The sequence below is a fragment of the Somniosus microcephalus genome, chromosome 6 (genome assembly GCF_052327205.1).
Source record: "Somniosus microcephalus isolate GS21.2 chromosome 6, FLI_Smic_1.0, whole genome shotgun sequence".
NCBI lineage: Eukaryota > Metazoa > Chordata > Chondrichthyes > Squaliformes > Somniosidae > Somniosus > Somniosus microcephalus.
The window spans coordinates 52,703,825-52,729,190 of NC_140992.1; the positions used below are offsets into that span (position 1 = coordinate 52,703,825).

The following is a 25,366-nucleotide window of genomic DNA, read 5'->3' on the forward strand; positions in this document are numbered from 1 at the left end:
TTCCTAAGCTGGGGTCCCAAAGACTGAACACAATATTACAAAAGAAGTCTGACATACACTGTATTTAACTTGTAGTACAGGTAGACTACCCTTTATCCGGACTTCCGAAAACCGAAACCCCCTTAAAAACCGAAGGTTTTTTCGGTCAGCGTAAGTCGCGCGCACGACATGACCAGAGTGGCGCACGACTTACAGGCCTAGCCGGATAAGGGATAGTGTAGCATTTTTCCGCACTTCTGAAAACCGAAATCGCTCAGCGTAAGTGTACCAGCCTTTATCCGCATATCCGAAACCAGAAAACCTCTGAAAGCTGAAAGTGGAGCAAAGCATGACTTCTGAAAACCGAAATGCGCACGACCACGACCCCCGCCGACCCCCACCCCCGGCCGAACCCGACCCCCAGTTTGTACCTGTACATGTTTGAAGTTTTACTGAATGTTTTCCTTACAAATAAACTGTACTACAGTATTTATAGTCGTTATTTATCCCACCCTTTCGGATAAGGGATAGTGTATCCTTTATCCGCACTCCCGAAAACTGAATTACCTCTGAAAACCGAAGTGTTTTCGCGCACCTTCCGAAATCCGAAATTTTCCTAAAACCGAAACATGGCTGGTCCCGAGGTTTTCGGATAAAGGATAGTCTACCTGTAGTACTTTGCACTTGTATTCTATATTTTACATTGATAAGCCAGCTTTTGATGATCTGTACCTGGACCCCTAAACCCCTTTGTTCATCTACATGGCATCCCCCTTTTTGCCATTCTTATGTCCAAATTGTATTATGTTGCATTTTGTTATGTTAAATTGCATCGAGCATTGTTTTGCCCACTTGCTTAATCTATCAGTATGTCCATTTGCAATGTTCTGTTCTCTCACTCACAATTACTCCTAGCTTAGTATCATCTGCAATTTGGATATCTTGCTCTAAATTCTCAAATCCGGTTATGCTTTCAATAATATTCCCAGTCATCATTTTACCCACAATTTCTTAATGGGAGCAATGGGAAGAGTTAGTGCTTGGCTCTGGCTGCTGGCGCGGTCCTTACATTAGCGTAGTTTGTGCCGCCGTATACTCATTCATTTTATCTTGAATTGTGAATTCTAAATGTATACCCATAACTGACATTAGATTAACTGGTCTGTAGTCACTCAGTTTATGCTTCTCTCCTTTCTTGAGCAAGGATGTTAGATTGGCTATTCTCCAGTCCCACTGGATAATTTGTATTATTGAGGTTTGCAAATTTGTGGCCAGAGCCAATGCTATATCTTGTCTTGCTACTTTTAACAGCCTCAGTGCAAAATAATTTAAAAAAAAACATTCTCGGGATATGGGCATCGCTAGCAACGCCAGCATTTATTGCTCATTCCTTGAGAAGATGATAGTGGGCTGCCGCCTTAAACCATTGCAGTCCATGTGGTGAAGGAACTCCCATGGTGCTGTTATGTAGGGAGTTCCAGGATTGTGACCCAATGGCGATATTTTCCAAGTTGAGATGGTGTGTGACTTGGAGGGGAACTTGGAGGCAATGGTGTTACCATGCACCTGCTGTCCTTGTCCTTCTAGGTGGTGGAGGTCACGGGTTTGGGAGGTGCTATCAAAGAAGCCATGGCGAGTTGCTGCAGTGCATCATGTTGATAGTACACACTATAACCACGGTGATGGATGATTAAGGCGGTGGATGGGCAGCTGATCAAGCGGACACCTTTGTCCTGGATGGTGTTGAGCTTGGGTGTTGCAGTTGCACCCATCCAAGCAGGTGGAGCGTATTCCATCACACTCCTGACTTGTGTCTTGCAGAGAGGCTGGAGAGATTGGAGAGGCTTTGGGGAGTCAAGATGTGAGCCACTCGTCGCAGAATACCCAGCCTCTGACCTGCTCTAGTAACTATGGCATTTATGCAGCTGGTCCAGTTGAGTTTTACTGGTGACCCCCAAGATGTTGGGTAATGCCATTGAATGTCAAGGGGAGATGGTTAGACACTCTCTTGTTGGAGATGGTCATTTCCTGGCACTTGCCTGGCAAAAATGTTACTTGCCACTTATCAGCCCAAGCCTGGATGTTGTTCTGGTCTTGTTGCATGTGGGCATGTATTGCTTCATTATATGAGGAATTGCAAATGGAGGTGAACACTGTGCAGTTATCAGCACAGTCCCACTTCTGAACTTATGATGGAGGGAAGGTTATTGATGAAGCAGCTGAAGGTAGTTGGGCCTAGGATGCTGTCCTGAGGAACTCCTGCAGCTATGTCCTGGGGCTGAAATGATTGGCCTCCAACTACCACATCCACCTTCCTTTGCGCTCGGTATGACTCCAGCCACTGGAGAATTTTCCCGCTGATCTCCATCGACTTCAGTTTTAATAGGGCTCCTTGGTGCCACACTTGGTCCAATGCAGCCTTCAGAGCCAATTGCTGTTCTACAGTTGCCTCTGACTAGTGTTACATATCCTTCTCCAGTACACTTACGTTCTCACTTTCACCATGGTTGGTAAATATGGATGCAAAATATTTATTTAATTTCTCTTTCACAGCTTCATCTTCCACTATTAGACTGCCTTCTTCATCCCTGAGCGGTCTTAGAGTCATAGAGTTTTACAGCACAGAAAGAGGCCCTTCGGCCCATCGTGTCTGCGCTGCCCATCCATCCCTGTCCAGTCTAATCCCATTTTCCAGCATTTGGTCCATAGCCTTGTATGCAATGGCATTTCAAGTGCTCATCCAAATGCTTCTTGAATGTTGTGAGGGTTCCTGCCTCCACCACCCTTTCAGGCATTGAGTTCCACATTCCAACCACCCTCTGGGTGAAAAAGTTCCTCCTCAAATCCCCTCTAAATCTCCTGCCCCTTACCCTGAATCTATGCCCCCTTGTTATTGACCCCCCCACTAAGGGGAAAAGTTCCTCTTTATCTACCCTATCTATGCCCCTCATTATTTTGTACACCTCAATCAGGTCCCCCCTCAGCCTTCTCTGCTCCAAGGAAAACAACTCCAGCCTGTCCAGCCTCTCTTCATAGCTGAGGCGCTCCATCCCAGGTAACATCCTGGTGAATCTTCTCTGCACCCTCTCCAAAACAATCACATCCTTCCTATAGTGAGGCGACCAGAACTGCACACAGTACTCCAGCTGTGGCCTCACCAGCGTTTTGTACAGCTCCATCATAACCTCCCTGCTCTTATATTCTATGCCTCGGCTAATGAAGGCAAGTATCCCATATGCCTTTTTAACCACCTTATCTACCTGCTCCGCTGCCTTCAGGGATCTATGTACATGTACACCAAGGTCCCTCTGACCCTCTGTACTTCCTAGGGTCCTACCACTCATTGTGTATTCCCTTGCCTTATTTGTCCGTCCAAAATGCATCACCTCGCACTTTTCAGGGTTAAATTCCATTTGCCACTTTTCCGCCCATCTGACCAACCCGTTTATATCGTCCTGTAGCCGGAGGCTTTCCTCCTCGCAATTTACCACCCCACCAATTTTCGTGTCATCTGCGAACTTACTGATCATACCTTTTACATTTTCATCCAAATTTATGTAGATCACAAACAATAAGGGACCCAGCACCGATCCCTGAGGTACCCCACTGGACACAGGCTTCCAGTCACAAAAGCAACCTTCGACCATCACCCTCTACCTCCTGCCACTCAGCCAGTTTAGGATCCAACGCGCCAAGGCACCCTGGATCCCATGGGCTCTTACCTTCTTGACCAGTCTCCTATGCGGGACTTTGTCAAAAGCTTTACTGAAGTCCATGTACACCACATCCACAGCATTTCCCTCATCCACCCCACTAGTCACCCCCTCGAAAAATTCGATCAGATTTGTTAGACATGATTTACCCTTGACAAAGCCATGCTGACTATCCCCGATTAATCCTTGCCTCTCCAAGTGGAGATTAATTTTGTCCCTCAGAATTTTTTCCAATAATTTCCCCACCACAGATGTTAGACTCACTGGCCTGTAATTCCCTGGTTTATCCCTGCTACCCTTCTTGAATAATGGTACTACGTTAGCTGTTCTCCAGTCCTCTGGTACATCCCCTGTGGCCAGAGAGGTTCTGAAAATTAGTGTCAGAGCCCCTGCAATCTCCTCCCTTGCCTCCCACAGCAGCCTGGGATACATCTCGTCCGGGCCTGGGGATTTATCCACTTTTTGGCCCGCTAAAACCGCTAGCACCTCCTCCCTCTCGATGCTAATATGTTCAAGTATGTCACAGTCCCCTTGCCCGATTTCTATGTCTGCATCGTCTTTCTCCATAGTGAACACAGATGCAAAAAATTCATTTAAAACCCCGCCTACATCCTCTGGCTCTACACACAGATTGCCACTTTGGTCCCTAATGGGCCCTACCCTTTCCCTGGTTATCCTCTTGCCCTTAATATACTTATAAAACATCTTAGGATTTTCCTTTATTTTGCTCGCCAGTGTTATTTCATGGCCCCTCCTCGCCCTCCTAATTTCTTTTTTAAGTATGCCCCTGCACTTTTTATACTCCTCTAGGGCTTCTTCTGTCTTTAGTCTTTTGTAACTGCCAAAAGCCCCCCTCTTATTTCTAATGCATTTTTGTATATCCCTTGTCATCCAAGGTTCCCTTTGCTTGTTGGTCCCACCCTTGACCTTTACAGGAACATGTTGGCGTTGTACTCTCTCTATTTCCCTTCTGAAAGTCTCCCACTGTTTTGATGTGGATTTTCCTATAAGCAGCTGCTCCCAGTCCACTTTGGCCAGATCCTGCCTTATCATATTAAAATCGGCCTTCCCCCAATTTAGAACCCTTATTTCCGGGCCGTCTTTGTCTTTTTCCATGACCACCTTAAATCTCACCGAATTATGGTCACTGTCGCCAAAATGCTCTCCTACTGACACTTCCACCACTTGCCCGGCTACATTCCCCAGAATTAGGTCCAGTACCGCCCCCTCTCTTGTAGGACTTTCTACATGTTGGCTCAAAAAGCTCTCCTGGATGCACTTTAAGAATTCTGCACCCTCTAAGCCTTTCACACTCTGACTGTCCCAATTTATATTGGGGAAGTTGAAATCCCCCACTATTATTACCCTATTATTTTCGCACTTCTCGGAGATTTGCCTACATATCTGTTCCTCTATCTCCCCCTGACTGTTTGGGGGCCTATAGTACACTCCCAGCAAAGTGCTTGCCCCCTTTTTGTTTTTAAGTTCTACCCATATGGCCTCATTAGAGGAACCCGCTAATATATCATCCCTCCTTACAGCAGTAATTGACTCCTTAATTAATATTGCAACACCCCCTCCCCTTTTACACCCCCCTCTGTCTCGCCTGAAGATTCTATACCCCGGAATATTGAGCTGCCAGTCCTGACCCTCCCTCAACCATGTCTCCGTGATAGCAACAATATCGTACTCCCATGTGTTCAACAACAACTTCAGTTCATCCACCTTATTTGCAAGACTCCTTGCATTAAAATAAATGCCTTCCAGCCCTGCCATATTCTCTTTTGCCTTCACATATTTGCTCTGCCTTCCCAGCTGACTTGTTTTTCCCTCTGTATTTGGCCGTAAATCACCCCCTACTATAGCTCCACTCTGTACCCCAACCCCCTGCCAAGTTAGTTTAAACCCTCCCCAGCAGTGCTAGCAAACCTCCCCGCAAGGATATTGGTTCCCCCCTGGTTCAGGTGTAAACCGTCCGACTTGTACAAGTCCCACCTTTCCCAGAAGCAGACCCAGTGATCCAGGAAACTAAAGCCCTCCCCCTTGCACCATCCCTTTAGCCACGCATTCATCTGTTCTATCTTCCTATTCCTATACTTACTAGCACGTGGCACCGGGAGTAATCCAGAGATTACAACATTTGAGGTCCTGCTCCTTAATCCTTCACCTAGCTCCCTAAATTCTTGCTGCAGGACCTCATCCCTCTTTTTACCTATGTCGTTGGTACCAATGTGGACCACGACCACTGGCTGTTCTCCCTCCCCCTCCAGAATGCCCTGCAGCCGCTCAGTGACATCCTTGACCCTGGCACCAGGGAGGCAACAGAGTCTTGCTCTCTCTTTCACTACAAAAACAATAGCTTGCATTTATATAACGCCTTTAATGTAGAAAAATGCCCCAAGACACTTCACGTAGGCATAATTAAAAAAAGGATGCTGATCCTAAGGAGACAATGTTATGAAGAGTGACCAAAAGCTTGGTTAGAGGTGGGTTTTAAGGAGGAGAGGAAGCTGAAGAAGCAGAGAGGTTTAGGGGGGAAATTCTAGAGCATGGGACCAAGGTGACTGAGGGCATAGCTTCTAGTGGTACAGGAAAGGGAGGGGGTTGCACAAGAAGTCAGAGCCAGAGGAGTGTGGAAGGGCTTACACACAGGGCTTTAAGCACAGATGAGAATTTTAAATTTGTGGCTTTTGCAGCTGAGGACTAATGTAGGTCAGCAAGGATGGGTGTGATGGTTGAGTGGGACTTGGTGCGGGATAGGATATGGACAGCAAATTTTTGGAGTACTTGAAGTACGTGAAAGGTAGAGGATAAAAATCTGGCCAGGAGAGCATTGGAATAGTCGAGTCTGGAGGTGACAAGGGCATGGATGAGGGCTTCAGCAACAGATAGGCAGAGGTAGGACTGGAGCGGGCAATGTTAATAGAGGTAGAAATAGGTGGTCTTTGTGATGGAGATGTTATGGGGTTGGCGCTCAGTTTGGTATTGAATCGGATGCTGAAGTTGCGAACAGTCTGGTTCAACCTGAAACAGTGGCTGAAAAGCAGGACGGAATATGTGGCAAGAGTGCAGAGTTTGTGGCAGTAGCTGAAGATGATGCTTTTGGTCTTCCCAATGTTTAGACGGAGAAAATTCTGGCTCAGCCAAGACTGGATGTCGGACAAGCTGTCTATAACACCACTGAGGCAGTGGAGGGGTCAAGAGAGATGGTAGAGAGGTGGAATTGGATGTTGCTGGTGTATTTATGGAAGCTAACCCCACATCTGCAGATACTGTCACCAAGGGATAGTATGTACATGAGGAAGAGGAAGGGGCCGAAGGATGAATCCTCAAGCGACTCTGGAGGTAATGGTGTGGGGGTGAAAAGAGAAGCTAATGCTGGAGATTGGATCGATAAGAATGATACCAGGCGAGGGTACTCCCACTGAGCTGGACAATAGAAGAGAGGCTTTGGAGAAGGATGGTGTGATTGACCGTGTCAAAATCTGCAGAGAGGATGAGGAGGGAATAGTGCACCACGATCACAGTCACAGAGGATATCATTTGCGACATTGATTAGTGCTGTGGTGGGATGGAAATTCACACACAATTGTGGGAAAGATGGACACAGATTTGGAGGACAACATATTCAAGGTCTTTGGAGAGAAAAGGGAGATAGGGTGGGTTTTCTTCAGGATGGTGTTGGTTCTGAAAGAGGAGGACAGTAACTGAGGAGAAGGAAATCATTTACAGTGTCTGCTACCATGGGCTAGGTAATGAAATTGGGTGGTCAACAGTTTAGTGAGAGTGGGGTCAAAGGAACAGGAGGGGTCTAATAGATGAGATGATCTCAGAGAGGGGAGATAACTAAATTAGAGAGAGGCAGGGATTCAGGGTTGGTCACTGGTGGGAGGTTTGACGGTGGGCAAGAGGAAGTTGGGGTGGGTGGGGTGAGCAGAAGCCGAGCCAGTTGAATGGATGGTCTCAATCTTGGAAACCCATGAGCTCCTCGCACTGTTGTTAGACATGTGTTTTAGAGGGGTCGGGGAAAGGGATTCAAAGAGATTATTGGTAGTGAAGAGAAGAAGCCGGGGACTATCTTTGCTGTCCAGGATGATGCAAAAAAAATTGTATATTTACCCTTTGAGAGTGAAGGTGGGCGTCATTATCAGGGGGAACAACCAGGATGGGAGAGAGTAAAAGTTTTTCTGGCAACATAAACACCAAAGGTGGAGGTGAAGGAGTGCTTGAGCAAATTGACAGCTCCAGAAATATTGGAACCAGAAGAAAATGGAAGGCCAAAGGCTAGGCATTTGGAAGTTTGAAAGTGCAGTTGCAAGTGATTTGTAAAGAACTTGGAAGCGACTCTGTTTCTGCATTGCGCATCAGCTGTTTCAACAATTGCAACACAGTGCAGTATAGATTCACACATGAGGTATCAAGTGGCCTTCCCACAGAAAGCATCGACAACTGGGAGTATGGCAAAATGTCTGAAATTTTATCTCGTTATAAATCCGAAGGCATCTAGTACTGATGAACTAGATCTTTTTTATAAGCTAAGTAGTGAACACCGCAACAGCCGATGCTAGTACAACTGCAGACTAAAGAAAACATAGGAACAGGAGTAGGCCATTCAGCCCCTCGAGCCTATTCTGCCATTCAGTGAGATCATGGCTGATCTGCGATCTAACTCCATTGGCCCATATCCTTTAAAACCTTTTGTTAACAAAACTATCAATCTCCGATTTAAAATTAACAATTGATCTAGCATCAATTGCTGTTTGCGGAAGAGAGTTCCAAACTTCTACCATCCTTTGTGTGTAGAAGTGTTTCCTAATTTCACTCCTGAAAGGTCTGGCTCTAATATTTAGACTATGCCCCCTAATCATAGAATCCCCAACCAGCGGAAATAGTTTCTCTCTATCTACCCTGTCAGTTCCCCTTAATATCCTGTAAACTTCAATCATATCACCCCTTAACCTTCTAAATTCTAGGGAATACAACACTAATTTGTGTAATCTCTCCTCATAACTTAACCCTTGAAGTCCGGGTATCATTCTGGTAAACCTACGCTGCACTCCCTCCAAGGCCAATATATCCTTCCTAAGGTGTGCTGCCCAGAACTGCTCACAGTACTGCAGGTGCGGTCTAACCAGAGTTTTGTACAGCTGCAGCATAACTCCTACCCCCTTGTCCTCTAGCCCTCTGGATATAAAGGCCAACATTCCATTAGTCTTTTTGATTATTTTCTGTACCCGTTCATGATATTTTAATGATCTATGTACCTGGACCCCCCAAGTCTCTTTGGACCCCCACTGTTTTTAGCTTTTCACTATTTAGAAAGTACCCTGTTTTATCCTTTTTAGGTCCAAAGTGGAAGACCTCACATTTGCTTACATTGAAATCCGTTACCACAGTTTTGCCCATTCACTTAATCTATCAATATCCCTTTGTAATTTTATGCTTTTGTCTACACTGCCTGCAATGCCGCCTATCTTTGTGTCATCAGCAAATTTGGATACATGACTTTCTATGCCATCATCTAAGTCGTTAATAAATATTGTGAATAGTTGAGGCCCCAGCACAGATCCCTGCGGGAGACCACTAGTCACACCCTGCCAATTTGAGTAGCTACCCATTATCCCTGCTCTCTGTCTCCTGCCGCTCAGCCTATTTCCTAACCAGGTCAAAAATTTGCCCTCAATTCCATGGGCTTCTACCTTAGATAATAGTCTCTTATGTGGGACTTTATCAAATGCCTTATGGAAGTCCATATAAATAACATCCATAGACATTCCCCTGTCCACTACTTTAGTCACCTCTTCAAGCAGCTGCAGTATTAACAACTCTTGTGATTCCATTGTGAGAGATGCGATTTCGCAGTGAAATAGAGCAAAAGCAAGATGATAACTAAAGAAAGAGTAGGGCCTATTAGTAACCAACAAGGTAACCTGTGTGTGGAGGCGGAAGACGTGGGTATGGTTCTTAATGAATGCTTTGCATCTGTCTTCACAAAAGAGCAAAATGATGCAGATGTTGTAGTTGAGGAGGAGTGTGAAATATTAGATGAGATAAACATAGTGAGAGGAAGTATTAAGGGGTTTAGCATCTTTGAAAGTAGATAAATCGCCATGCCAGGATGAAATGTATCCCAGGCTCTTAAGAGAAGCAAGGGAGGAAATAGCAGAGGCTCTGACCATCCTTTTCCATTCCTCTCTGGTTACAGGTGTGGTGCCAGAGGACTGCTACCGTTGTACCATTGTTTAAAAAGGGAGGAAGGGATAGACCGAGTAATTATAGGCCAGTCAGCCTAACCTCGATGGTGGTCAAATTATTGCAAAAAATTGTCATTTTGAAAGGCACGGATTAATCGAGGACAGTCAGCATGGATTTGTTAAGGGAAGGTCGTGTTTGACTAACTTGACTGAATTTTTTGAGGAGGTAACAAGGAGGGTTGATCAGGGTAGCACGTTTGATGTAGCCTGCAAGGATTTTAACAAGGCTTTTGACAAGGTCCCACATGGCAGACTAGTCAGAAAAGTAAAAGCCCATGGGATCCTAGGGAAAGTGGCAAGTTGGATCCAAAATTGGCTCAGTGGCAGGAAGCAAAGGGTAATGGTTGACAGATGTTTTTGTGACTGGAAGACTGTTTCCAGTGGGGTTCCGCAGGATTCAGTACCAGATCTCTTGCTTTTTGTGGTATTTTGATGAGCCCAATTGGCTTTGTGTATCAAAGTTAAGATAAAATCCTGCTGGGAACTTGAAGGTAAATTTGCCAAGTCTTCACCTGTAGCAAAGTAGCTGGGAGTGCAAAACAAAAAATTGTGGGCAGCATGCTTGTGATTTTCTGATCACTGTTTGCAGTGGGCCAGGGCTTAGGAAATGTACCCTTTTTTAATGTTCACTTTCAGTGGCGATTTCAATATTTTGTGTGTCACACAATTTTTGTACATACATTTAGAAATATTTCTTAAGGCTAAAGGGATCAAGGGATATGGGGAGAAAGCAGGGACAGGTTACTGAATTTGGATGATCAGCCATGATCTCATTAAATGGCGGAGCAGGCTCGAGGGGCCAAATGGCCTACTGCTCCTATCTTCTATGTTTCTATGTTATAGACAAACTTACATTTTCAATATTTTGCTCAATAGTTGTTGCAATCTTAAAAGAAATTAATTGTGTAAAGTACTTGAGACATTTTGATGTGATAAGAGGCTATAAACTTCACGTAGTTTTATTATAAAATATTTTCTTGAGTTTAATTGCTTGCAATCAGGAAATGTGTATGAGGTTGAGTTTTTATGTAGATGTTTATAGGTAAATTCGAGGTTTTGTTAATTTGTAACTGAAATACCAAGATAGGTATAATTTTGGGGGACAAATGGTTGATAGTGCATAATTTGTGTTTCTATTTTCAGGTGCTTAATCCTTTCTATATATTTCAACTGTTCAGTGTTATTCTTTGGACTTTTAATGGCTATTATTATTATGGTGTGGCAATCGTTATAATGTCACTTATATCAATAGTGACCTCCCTGCATACTGTCAGAAAGGTAAGATTTGCATGCAATGGTGATGTACTGACTACTTCCGATGAATTTGAAATAATTTTTTTTATAAAGCAGTAAGGAAGACAGACATTTCAAATTGATTTATTCTAACCTGGAGCATCTCCCAATCTACAAATCTCCCTCACCGGTTACTATTTACATTTTAAGTGACTTCAAGAATTAGTTTTTAGACTTTTTTGATATTAAATTTCTATGCTACTTGAGACACACTCCATTTTGGCAGCAGAACAATGCATTGTGTGCTACATGGTATAACTCCCCTGCTATTGTAAAGCATCATATAATCCGACTTATCCTGAGCAAAGTAACAGGAATTTCACCAGTGCATATGTAAAGGTTTTGAGATATATAGAAACATAGAAGATAGGAGCAGGAGTAGGCCATTCGGCCCCTCGAGCCTGTTCTGCCATTTAAAGAGATCATGGCTGATCATCCAAATTCAGTACCCTGTCCCTGCTTTCTCCCCATATCCCTTGATCCCTTTAGTCTTAAGAAATATATCTAACTCCTTCTTGAATATATTTAATAAGTTGGCCTCAACTGCCTTCAGTGGTAGAGAATTCCACAGGTTCACCACTCTCTGGGTGAAGAAATTCCTCATCTCAGTCCTAAATGGCTTACCCCTTATCCTTAGACTGTGACCTCTGGTTCTGGACTCCCCCGCCATCGGGAACATCCTTCCTGCATCTAGTCTGTCTAGTCCTGTTAGAATTTTATAAGTTTCAATGAGATCCCCTCTCATTCTTCTAAACTCTAGTGAATATAAGCACAATCGACCCAATCTCCCTTCATACGTCATTCCTGCCATCCCAGGTATCAGTCTGGTGAATCTTCGCTGCACTCCCTCCATGGCAAGAACATCCTTCCTCAGATAAGGCGACCAAAACTGCACACAATACTCAAGGTGTGGTCTCACCAAGGCCCTATACAACTGCAGCAAGACATCCTTGCTCCTGAACTTGAATCCTCTCGCTATGAAGGCCAACATACCATTTGCCTTCTTAACCGCCTGCTGCACCTGCATGCTTACCTTCAGCGACTGGTGGACAAGGACACCCAGGTGTTGTTGCACTTTCCCTTTTCCCAATCTATCACCGTTCAGATAATCTGTCTTCCTGTTTTTGCCACCAAAGTGGATAACCTCACATTTATCCACATTATAATGCATCTGCCCAATCACCCAACCTGTCTAAATCATACTGGAGTTTCTCTGCATCCTCCTCACAGCACACACGCCCATCCAGCTTTGTGTCATCTGCAAACTTGGAGATATTACATCTAGTTCCCTCGTCTAGATCATTAATATATATTGTGAATAGCTGGGGTCCTAGCACCGATCCCTGCGGTACCCCACTAGTCACTGCCTGCCATTCGGAAAAAGATCCATTTATTCCAATTCTTTGCTTCCTGCCTGCCAACCAGTTCTCTATCCAAGTCAGTACCTTACCCCCAATCCCATGTGCTTTAAGTTTGCACGCTAATCTCTTATGCGGGACCTTATCGAAAGCCTTCTGAAAGTCCAAATACACCACACCCACTGGTTCTCCCTTATCTATTCTACCAGTTACATCCTCAAAAATTTCCAATAGATTAGTCAAGCATGCTTTACCTTTTGTAAATCCATGTTGACTTTTTCCGATCCTGTCACTGTTTTCCAAGTGCTCTGCTATTACATCTTTTATAATGGACTCTAGCATTTTCCCCACTACCGAGGTCAGGCTTACTGGTCTATAATTCCCCGTTTTCCCTCTACCACCTTTTTTAAATAGTGGGGTTACATTAGCTACCCTCCAATCCATGGGAACTGTTCCAGAGTCTATAGAAATTTGGAAGATGACCAGCAATGCATCTACTATTTCTAGAGCCATTTCCTTAAGTATCCTAGGATGTAGATTATCAGGCCCTGGGGATTTATCGGCCTTCAATCCCGTCAATTTCCCTAACACCATTTCCCTACAAATACTGATTTCATTCAATTCCTCCCTCTCATTAGACCCTATGTTCCCCGACATCTCTGGGAGGTTATTTGTGTCCTCCTTTTGTGAAGACAGAACCAAAGTATGTATTTAATTGGTCAGCCATTTCTTTGTTCCCCATTATAAATTCCCCTGATTCTGACACCAAAGTTCTGCGTCACACTTTAAAAAAATAAAAAAAAATACATAAAACAGAAAACCATTGATTTTTAGTTGACTTAAAGCAGTTAGCTTTTAATTGGCCACAAGTCACCCACTGGTCTCTTGTCCAAGTGGCCACTGAGGCTTGGCGTTGTTGCCGAGCTTTTCCACCACATGCAGTATCGTAGCTGAACCTGATCCCCTGACAGGTCAGACTCAGACTGCAGGCTGCCTCTCTCCCATCTCATGGTGAAGACTGGAGCTTCACGGCTGCCTGTGAGTTGTGAGACGGGTGCGTCTGTTGGAGATTGGATGTGGCTGGGAGTTGGTGAGGAGGCAGAGCTCTCCGGGGGAGCAGCGGGGCCATGGTGGAGCCACGGTCATGCATCCCATCCACGTCAGCACCCTCACGGTGCAGCGTGGGGATAGGAGTGCCCTCATTACTTCTCCCGCCTTACCCCCCTGGAGCACTCATCCTCTTCTAATAATGCTAGCTACTGCTCATGCTGATGGCTAAGGCTGTTGCTGCTTTTCTTGCTCCATGTCTTCCTCTATCCAAATGAATAATGGCTCCCCTGATGAGCAGTTAGAACTTACTGTGGGTAAGTAAGACAAAACAAATGTTAGAAAGAAGCAATCTGGAAGCTTGAAACTCTCCCAGCAATACAATCAGCACAATGGCACACCGATCCCATGATGCTATTAGTTGTAGCTGAGTACCCCATTATATAGCACTTTCAGTGGCTCTGAGAGACCAATCCCACTGGGTTCTACTAGCGGGCTAGGCACTAAACGAACTTAACGTGATTTTGAGTTAAAATCACATCGAGGCTCTAATGACATGGCACCCCGATTTGCATGTATTGCCCCTGCCATCTCCTGCTAGCGCTTCTGCAAGGTTAAAATGGTGATCGGCAGGAACGCAGTGGGAATGGACCAACAGGTTCTCTGCAGCCATTTTAACTGCCTGCCCGAATCCTTTATTTTGGAGTAATTTGAGACATGACGTGGTAAGTGTAGCATACTTGGGAAGAACAGGTGACTTTAGACCTATAGTTCCCAAAGCTCTCCACCCCTGGAGTTTTCTTCGCGTCATGCCTGGTTCTGTTATAGACTAATTGATATGTTATAATTGTATTATGTAACAACCAGGATGGTAGAAAGCGAACTGGACGGACAATCTTTTTTCGTTTAGAAATTCCTATGTTCCTGCCGGGTGAGGTGGGTTAAACTCACCACCTTGGAGTTTTGTTCCACTTGCAGATATATTTGTAACTGTACAATTATATTGTATTTTAATAAATTGGTTTGATTCTTTTTTTCAGCAATACATTATGTTGCATGACATGGTAGCAGCTCATAGCATTGTCAGAGTTTCAGTGTGCAGAGCACACAATGGTAAGTGAATTTCTAAGTTGATTGGAAGAGGTAGGATTTTAAGTAACTTAAAAAGTTAAACTACACTGGTTTGATATTTATTTTGGAAATGTGAAATCTTTCCAGGTCACACTCTGGTTTTAAGCTGAGAGAATAAGCAGCTTTCAAACTCTGTCACATAACTACCCTTCTCTGCCTGAGTGGGTAAATCTAATTGCTAGGATTGAACAGAAGTGCTCTGGTGACAAATCTTCCCTCCAGTCTTTGTAGTCTGAAATATCTAACCTTGGTTAAATGCCTCTCTTGTTACTGTTATAATTTTTCCCAACAGTTTTATCTTGTGTTCACAGCAAAAAGGTGGCTTCAGTCACAGACCGAGTCTCCTTTGATCTGAAACCAGTGCTTTTCTAGGTACCCTGTATGGATAGTCATGATATATTGGTCACTGGAAAGTACATGGAATGACCACCATCTTCTTTTGTCTCCTCTAGAGGGAGAGCAGTACAACACTCATGTATGCAAGCTAAAACTACTTGGTTAGACTTATTTCTAGGTTGATTAGTATACAGGTGCCAAATGCTATCAATATGAGATACTGAATCAGCATATTGCTAAAACAATGAAATTAGAATCTGTCCATAAAGGGTTAAAATACCATTATTCGAAATGGACCATTGTCCCACTGTGTTTGATTAACAATGAGATTTTTTGGATGAAGGAGTCACGTTTTAAATTTGGTAGAAAGTCAGGTTTGTCTCTTGATACACCTTCCAGAAAGAATGTAAGTGGATGATGCAAAACTTAATCCATATACTGAATTTAGATCTCCAGCCAGAACCAAGGCTAAACAACCAGAGTTGTGATTTGTATCATGGAGGCTTTTCATGTTTGAGCCATTTCCTTGATGAAATAGTGTTTGACCAATCTCGCACTTTGTGAGGTGGTAATGTCTGAAGGCTTGCCTCTGACTTTATACTTTTCCCTTAATGGTTTAACAAGGAGAGATTAATTTTGTCTATTCCACAGTCAGTCAATCTGCAAAAGTTAACATTTCAAATAGGCTAACCTAACCACCAAACAAGTGTTTGACTTAATTAGTTCCTGACCAAAGGCAATGAACAAAGAAAACCTATTTGGGACAGATGTTTCCCGGTTAATTATGCTGCTGAGGTCTGTTTTATGCAGCCGATTAAAATGTAATGGTCACCCTTGCCACAGAAGGATGGGTTCCTACCAGAGACACTAATAGCTGAAGCGAACTTTTAAATTGCATTTGCTCTAAAATATCTGACCTCACACAAAACAAAATACAGAAATATCCCTATTTTGTCACATCACCCAAGCAGTGAGGCTGAGGTTGGAAGCTCAGTGGAGCAGAGGGAATTAAAGTGGTATCCCACAGCTTTGAGGTTTTGTAATGTCTGTGTACTGTTTCATCTGGTGTGATTTGATTTGCATTTAAAATTTTAAGTAAGGAGTTTGTACAATAGCTGCTTTATTGGCATATAATCCGAAATAAAATGCTTTGAATTTTGGGTCTTTCAGAAATAGAAGAAACTTTATCTACAGATCTGGTGCCTGGTGACGTTATAGTCATTCCAACTAATGGAACCATAATGCCTTGTGATTCAGTGCTGCTCAGTGGCACTTGCATTGTCAATGAAAGCATGTTAACAGGTAATTAATTACATGTTGGGTGAAAGGAAATTGTATTATTTAATCCATTTTGATAATCCTGTGGTACTTTCTGAAGGTTATGGTTACATTCAGTAAAATTCTCCAAAGGAAGAGAACATTTGGAAGATATTATTCAACTATTCAATATTCTTAAAAGGAGTAAAGAAATTGAACCCTGATAATACCTTTCAGATTACCACAAACTCTAGAACCAGTAGACATGGCTCAAGCTTGAAAGAAGAAAGATACATAAACAGTTTATATTGAACTACTTTGTACAGAGGATGGTGAATGTGTTGAACAAGCAATGAAGGCAGATGTTGTGGGGGAAATTTGAGAGGATTGGATACATATTTGAAGGAGTGGTTGATTGAGAAGTAATAGTTTTTGGGACCAGCCAAATGCACTGCAGAGTTTTTTCTGAACCGGTACTTTCCTGTGATTCTAAAATGCAATGGTAAAGGAATTGTAAGTGCATTATACTGAAGTATTGAATAAGATAATGAGGGTATTCATTGGTATTGCCAATTTACTGGCTTACCTTATCTCTGATATTGAGTATTTTTGTTCTAGTTCTGCTATCCTGGTTGCTATGGATGTTTTTCAGATAATTTGCAGTGCTGCATGGTGTTCTCAAGCCATTGAATTTTGAGTGTTTACTTTAGAAATAGATCAATATTTTTTGAGATTTCTATCTCGACAGAATTGCAGGTACTTTGTTAGCTCTCATAGCCCCATCTTCTGTTCAAACAGCACTAAATTTGTGACAGATTATTAGGTACGGGTATCGAGCTATGGATCAAAGACAGGTAAATGGAGTTGAGGTACAGATCGGCCATTTACTTGAATGGCGGAACAGGCTCGAGGGGCTGAATGACCTATTCCCGTTCCTATGTCAGTCAGGCGGGATGTATAACAGCTAATATCACCAATTTTACACCATCACTGAAGTTAAATTATCCTCTATGAATCTCAGTTTAGTTATACAGTAATTAGAATTGCCACCGACTCAAAAGGTCAGAATGGGAAATCCTCCAGAAACCACAAGATTCATAGTTGTATCCATTAACATTTAGCTGTGGGGCTTGGTTGTACCTTATGGGGTTGAATCCAGACCATACTGAATGGATGAAGGTGCCCTTAAAATGGAATTCGTTTTAGCAGTCTCAACCCAATTTCTTGTTGGCACATGCCTACAGTATTGGCAGCTGCTCAGAGGCCCAAAGATAGCTGATGTGGAAAATGAAAATGCCACACGAGTGTAGTAGAGATTGGAATCACTTTTTTTAAATGCACTCTTTTGTGGTACTCTTACAATCATATCTTGCATTCTATTTATAAATGGCTTGAAATGGACCGAATTAGAGATCCTTTTTCTTTTAATAAAGGTGAAAGTGTTCCTGTAACAAAAACCAATTTACCAAATCCAATTAAAAGTTCAAAAGGTCTAGAAGAAGATGAAATCTACCATCCAGAAAACCACAAACGGCACACACTCTTCTGTGGTACCACTGTAATCCAGACACGATTTTATACCGGGGAGCTTGTCAAAGCTGTTGTAGTCAGAACAGGTAAGGTACTTTTCCCAAACAGACTGGTTATAAGCCTGATATTGTATGTACTGTGATGAGATTCTAGTGGGAATTATATTTATATGTATAAATAGAGATTATTTTATATATATATAACTGCTCTAATGAGCTATTACCTGTGAAAGGTTGGTGTGGTTGAAACATTTGAAGCATATCCACATTAATCAAAAGTAATATATGATTAGCGACAAGTGGACTCAGTTTATCAGAGAGATGGTGAAAACTTGTAACAAAAGAAATTGATTTGATTAGGTTAGATTAATTAAAAGTAAAATAAAAATAATAAAACTAAAACGTGAAGAGGAAGAAACCAGAATACATAAAAAGAGAACACAGGACAAGCAGTATATTTTGGAAAAAAAAATTCTATTTTTGTTATTGTAGTACAGGATAAGTATTGTAGTAAAAGGGCTACTCCAGACATTTGAATAGTGTAATTCATAATATGGCATGTTTGGATGTCGTGATGTGTGAGCTGAAAACTTAAAAAAGGCTGGCTAAGGGAGCCTGGAATTTCACAGGGCCAGCAGACAATATAAGAGTTAAGTATGACTTATTTCTGGATGTCCATAGTGGGGAATCTCTATTTGGGAGATAATTGACACAGGGTAAACACACATTTTTTTCTCAGCCAAAGATTCCCTTCTGCTGTGATCAGCATTCCCTTTGATTGGGATATGTCCCATTTCTTGTCATTCCATTCTACCAGCCTCTGCATTCATTTTTTTTTTATTTGTTCATGGAATGTGGGCATTACTGGCAAAGCCAGCAGTTATTGCCCATCCCTAATTACCCTTGAGAAGGTGATGGTGAGCCGCATTCTTGAACCGCTGCAGTCCGTGTGGTGAATGTACTCCCACAGTGCTGTTAGGGAGGGAGTTCTAGGATTTTGACCCAGCGACGATGAAGGAACGCCAATATATTTCCAAGTCAGGATGGTGTGTGACTTGCAGGGGAAGTTGGAGATGACAGTGTTCCCACGCGCCAGCTGCCCTTGTCCTTCCAGGCAGTAGAGGTTGTGGGTTTGGGAGGTGCTGTCGAAGAAGCCTTGGTGAGTTGCTGCAGTGCACCTTGTGGATGGTACACACTGCAGCCACGGTGCGCCGGTGGTGGAGGGAGTGAATGTTTAAGGTGGTGGATGGGGTGCCAAACAAGCAGGCTGCTTTGTCCTGGATGATGTTGAGCTTCTTGAGTGTTGTTGGAGCTGTACTCATCCAGGCAAGTGGAGAGTATTCCATCACACTCCTGACTTGTGCTTTGTAGATGGTCAAAAGGCTTTGGGGAGTCAGGACGTGAGACACTCACCGCAGAATACCTAGCCTCTGACCTGCTATTGTAACCATTGTATTTATGTGGCTGGTGCAGTTAAATTTCTGGTCAATGGTGACCCCCAGGTTATTAATAGTGGGGGATTCGGCGATGGTAATGCCGTTGAATGTCAAGGGATGGTGGTTAGACTCTCTTGTTGTAGATAGTCATTGCCTGGCACTTGTGTGGTACGAATGTTACTTGCCACTTATCTGCCCAAGCCTGAATGTCGTCCAGGTCAGTGCACAACTGCTTCATTATCTGTTGCGAAGAAGTTGAGAATGGCACTGAACACTGCAGTCATCAGCGAACATCCCCACTTATGACCTTATGATGGAGGGATGATCAGTGATGAAACAGCTGAAGATGGTTGGGTCTAGGTTACTGCCCTGAGGAACTCCTGCAGTGATGTCCTGGGGCTGAGATGACTGGCCTCCAACCTCCACAACCATTTTCCTTTGTGCTAAGTATGATTCCAGTCAGCAGTGAGTTTTCCCCCTGATTCCCATTGACTTCAGTTTTACTAGGGCTCCTTGATGCCATACTGTCAAATGCTGCCTTGATGTCAAGGGCAGTCACTCTCGCCTCACCTCTGAAATTTAGCTCTTTAGTCCATGTTTGGACCAAGGCTGTAATGAGATCTGGAGCCGAGTGATCCTGGCGAAACCCAAACTGAGCATCGGTGAGCAGCTTATTGGTGAGTAAGTGCTGCTTGATAGCACTGTCGACGACACCTTCCATCACTCTGCTGATGATTGAGAGTAGACTGATAGGGCGGTAACTGGCCGCATTGGATTTGTCCTGCTTTTTGTGGACAGGACATACCTGAGCAATTTTCCACATTGTCGGATAGATGCCAGTGTTATAGATGTACCGGAACAGCTTGGCTAGAGGCGCAGCTAGTTCTGGAGCACAAGTCTTCAGCTTGATTGATTTGATTTGATGTCCAGCATCTGAAGTATATGCTCTTTAATTCGATGATTTGTAGCTATTTTGAAATCTATTTATAACTGAAATTAATTGTATTTTTGCCCCCTTTTTTCCCATCATCTCCCGAAGCAAATGACTGATGCTGGAGTATGATTGCTTCAAGTGGCCGATCTTGATGCGAGCATAGCTCGCGAATGTCAGCAGGATGTTTGACAAGGCCATGTCTGATGTATTTGCCACCAATGTTCCTTTTTTTTTTGGACTGAGTGGGCCACGAACTCCTTTGCGCGTGACCGTTTTGGCCGTGAGCAAATTTTTACAACAACAACAATGTTTACAACAACAACTTTTACAACAATGACAGAAACAGCAACCACTTAAAAGCATATATACAGTAATGCCATATTGCCACTACACCGCCTGAAATCATGAGACAATCAGACAAGGTTCTATATAACAACAGAAAATGCTGGAAAAACTCAGCAGGCCAGGCAACATCCGTTTCCTCTATTCCTCTAGAAATGAGCTATAGTGCTTTATTTCCACTTTTATGGCTTTTATAACCTGCATTGCTACTTTTAGTGATTTGTGAATCTATACCCCAAGATCCCTTTACACCTCTACCCCATTTAGACTCTTTATTTGCCAAGGAGTAGGTAGCCTCCTTATTCCTCCTACCAAAATGCACCACCTCACACTTATCTATATTGAAATTCATTTGTCATTTACATGCCCATTCTGCAAGTTTGTTTACAGTAGAATTAATTAACAGCTTTTAGTTCGTCATGTACAAACTCTTTAATAAAAAATTACTTGTCAGAAATGACTGGGATATAAAAGAACTGCATAATAATGCATTAACGCTTCAGAAACATCACTCAGTTACACGGTCATGCATCGACAAACAATCCACAAGCTCAAGGTGAGCTGAAAGAGGCATATATATTTGTGCAATTTGTATTAATTTTAAAGTTTTCAACGTATTAGCCCATCCCTCATGTCACTATAGCAATGGCTTTCCTATGGCGCTGATGTGCTGTATGTCCACATAAGTAATTAGAATATTAATCACAATGCAACCAGACAACCAACAAGTATAAAGTGCTGTAGTTCTTTAGTTCACAGAGTTAAAAAGAATTGAACCAAAACGGGTATCCGTATTTCTAACTTCAATCACTTCCATTAATAAATGTTGTCTTCTTGAACCAGCACCCCCCCCATGTTACATGTCAGAAATGCAGCACTTATTCACAAGTGCAGAAAAACACATACACAATTTGCGTCACCAAATTAAAAACAAAAAGCAGGAAAAACTATGATTTAACAGAAATAAACATTCGTAAGAACATAAGAAGTAGGAGCAGGAGTAGGCCATACGGCCCTTCGAGCCTGCTCCGCCATCCAATAAGATCATGGCTGATCATCGACCGCAACCACTTTCCCGCCTGATCTCCATATCCCTTGATTCCCCTAGAGTCCAAAAATCTATCTATCTCAGCCTTGAATATACTCAAAGACTCAGCATTCACAGCCCTCTGAGTGAAGAAATTCTTTCTCATCTCAGTCTTAAATGACCTACTCCTTATCCTGAGACTATGCCCCATAGTTCTAGACTCACCAGACAGGGGAAACAACCTCTCAGCATCTACCCTGTCAATCCCCTTCAGAATCGTGTATGTTTCAATGAGATCAACCCTCATTCTTCTAAATGCCAGAGAGTATAGGTCCATTCTACATAATCTCTCATCATACGACAGCCCTCTCATCCCAGGAATCAATCTAGTAAACCTTCGTTGTACCACCTCCAAGGCAAGTATATCTTTCCTTAGATAAGGAGACCAAAACTGTGCACAGTACTCCAGGCGTGGCCTTACCAAGGCCCTGTACAATTGTAGCAAGACTTTCTTACTCTTATACTCCAACTCCCTTGCAATAAAGGCCAACATGCCATTTGCCTTCCTTATTGCTTGCTATACCTGCATGCTAGCTTTCTGTGTTTCTTGCACGAGGACACCCAAATCTCTCTGAAAACCAACGTTTCAAAGTTTCTCACCATTTAAAAAATATTCTGTTTTTCTATTCTTCCTACCAAAGTAAATAACCTCACATTTCCCTACATTATACTCCATCTGCCACCTTACTGCCCACTCACTCAGTCTGTCATATCCCTTTGCAGACTCTTTGTGTTCTCCTCACAGCTTACTGTCCCACCTAGCTTTGTATCATCAGCAAACTTGGATACATTACACTCGGTCCCTTCATCTAGGTCATTAATATAGATTGTAAATAGCTGAGGCCCCAACACTGATCCTTGCGGCACCCCACTAGTTCCAGCCTGCCAACCTGAAAAAGATCTGTTTATCCCTACTCTCTGCTTTCTGTCCGTTAACCAATCCTCTATCCATGCTACTATATTACCCCCAACCCCATGAGCGCTAATCTTGTGTAATAACCTTTTATGCGGCACCTTACTGAATGCCTTTTGGAAATCCAAATATACTACTTCCACTGTTTCCCTTTTATCTATCCTGCTAGTTACACCCTCAAAAAACACGAATAAATTTGTCAAACACAATTTCCCTTTCATAAAACCATGTTGACTCTGCCTAATCGTGTTATGATTTTTTAAGTGACTTGATGCCACTTCCTTAACAATGGATTCTAGCATTTTCCCGACGACTGATGCCAGGCTAACTGGCCTGTAGTTTCCTGTTTTTTCTCTCCCTCCTTTCTTGAATAGCAATGTTGCATTTGTGACCTTCCAATCCGCTGGGACGATTCCAGAATCTAGAGAATTTTTGAAGATCAAAACCAATGAATCCACTATCTCTTCAGCCAACTCTTTTAGAACCCTAGGATGTACGCTGTCAGATCCAGGGAATTTGTCAGCTTTTAGTCCCATTAGTTTCTCTAGTACTTTTTCTCTACTTATATTAATTACGTTAAGTTCCTCACCCTCATTAGACCCTTGGTTCCTCACCATTTTTGGTATGCTTTTTGTGCCTTCTACTGTGAAGACAGATACAAAATATTTGTTTAATGTTTTTGCCATTTCCTTATTCACAGAATCACAGAATCACAGAAACCCCACAGTGCAGATAGAGGCCATTTCGGCCCATCGAGCCTGCACCGACACATATCCCACCCGATCCCCGTAACCCCTACACCAACACATATCCCACCCTATCCCCGTAACCCCACGTATTTAATCCCCCTAACACTAAGGGTCAATTTATCATAGCCAATCATTCTAACCCGCACATCTTTGGACTGTGGGAGGAAACCGGAGCACCCGGAGGAAACCCACGCAAACACGGGGATAATGTGCAAACTCCACACAGACAGTCACCCGAGGCCGGATTCGAACCCGGGTCCCTGGCGCTGTGAGGCAACAGTGCTAACCACTATGCCACCCCATAATAATTTCTCCTGTCTCAGCCTCTAAGGGACCAACGTTTACTTTTGCTACTTTTTTCCTTTTTTCATACTTGTAGAAACTTTTACGATCTGCTTTTATATTTCTTGCCAGTTTTCTCTCGTATTCTATTTTTTCCTTTTTCAATTTTTTGGTCAACCTTTGCTGATTTCTGAAACTCTCCCAATCCTCAGGCTTACTATTGTTCTTTGCAACACTATAAGCTTCTTCTTTCAATCTAATGCTATCCTTAACTTCTTTAGAAACATAGAGATAGGAACAGGAGTAGGCCATTCGGCCCTTCGAGCCTGCTCCGCCATTCAATGAGATCATGGCTGATCTTCGTCTGAGATCATAGCTGATCTTACCAGTTCAGTACCCCGTCCCCGCCTTTTCTCCGTAACCCTTAATCCCCTTAGCCTTCAGAAATATATCCAATTCTCTCTTGAAAATATTTATTGAATTAGCCTTCACAGCCCTCTGTGGCAGGGAATTCCACAGGCTCACCACTCTTTGAGTGAAGAAATTCTTCCTCATCTCTGTTTTAAATGATTTGCCCGCTATTTTTAGACTGTGGCCCCTGGTTCTGTGCTCCCCGGCCATTGGAAACATTCTCTCTGAATTCAGCCTGTCCAGGCCTGCCATAATTTTATATGTTTCGATGAGATCCCCTCTCAATCTTCTAAACTCCAGTGAGTACAAGCCCAAACTATTTAATCTCTCTTCGTAGGTCATTCCCGCCATTCCAGGTATCAGCCTGGTGAATCGCCGTTGCACTCTTTCCATGGCAAGAACATCCTTCCGCAGATGGGGCGACCAAAACTGTACACAATACTCCAGATGCGGTCTCACCAGCACCTTGTACAGCTGTAGTAAGGTATCCCTATTCCTATACTCGAACCCCCTTGATATGAAGGCCAACATACCATTTGCCTTCTTAATCGCCTGTTGCACCTGCATGCTCTCCTTCAGTGACTGGTGCACAAGAACACCCAGGTCCCTCTGCACTTCCCCATCTCCCAATCTATTGCCATTTAGATAATAATCTACCCTCCTGTTTTTACCCCCAAAGTGGATAACCTCGCATTTATCCACATTATAGTGCATCTGCCACGTATCCGCCCATTCCCCCAACCTGTCCAAATCGCACTGTAGCCTCCTGACATCCTCATCAGAGCCCACCCCTCCTCCTAGTTTAGTGTCGTCAGCGAATTTGGAAATATTGCATCCAATTCCCTGATCCAGATCATTTATATATATTGTGAACAGCTGGGGTCCCAGGACAGATCCTTGCGGCACCCCGCTGGTCACTGCCTGCCACTCCGAAAACGAGCTGTTTATTCCAACTCTCTGTTTTCTATCCGCCAGCCAGTTCTCTATCCACGTTAATACTTTGCCCCCAATCCCATGAGCCTTAATTTTGCATGATAATCTTTTGTGTGGAACGTTATCGAAGGCTTTCTGGAAGTCAAGGTACACCACATCCACTGGCTCTCCCCCATCTATTTTACCAGTTACTTCCTCAAAAAATTCCAGCAGATTAGTCAAACACGATTTACCCTTTGTAAATCCATGTTGACTCTGTCCGATCCTTTCCCCATTTGTCAAGTGCTCCGCTATTTTATCCTTAATAATGGACTCTAGCATTTTGCCCACAACCGATGTAAGGCTTACTGGTCTATAATTCCCTGCTTTCTCTCTACCCCCC

At 43.2% G+C, this 25,366-nt stretch overlaps 1 protein-coding gene across 1 annotated transcript in view; it reads left to right on the top strand.

Annotated features, from left to right (window-relative positions):
* Window positions 1-25,366, top strand: part of atp13a3 (ATPase 13A3) — a 173,847-nt gene that overhangs the window by 23,438 nt on the left and 125,043 nt on the right. Inside the window, exons 6-9 of the mRNA XM_085990222.1 lie at window positions 11,090-11,224; window positions 14,685-14,757; window positions 16,282-16,413; window positions 17,802-17,984. Of these exons, the coding sequence (XP_085846348.1) occupies window positions 11,090-11,224; window positions 14,685-14,757; window positions 16,282-16,413; window positions 17,802-17,984 (523 nt within the window). The remainder of the gene's footprint in view (window positions 1-11,089; window positions 11,225-14,684; window positions 14,758-16,281; window positions 16,414-17,801; window positions 17,985-25,366) is intronic.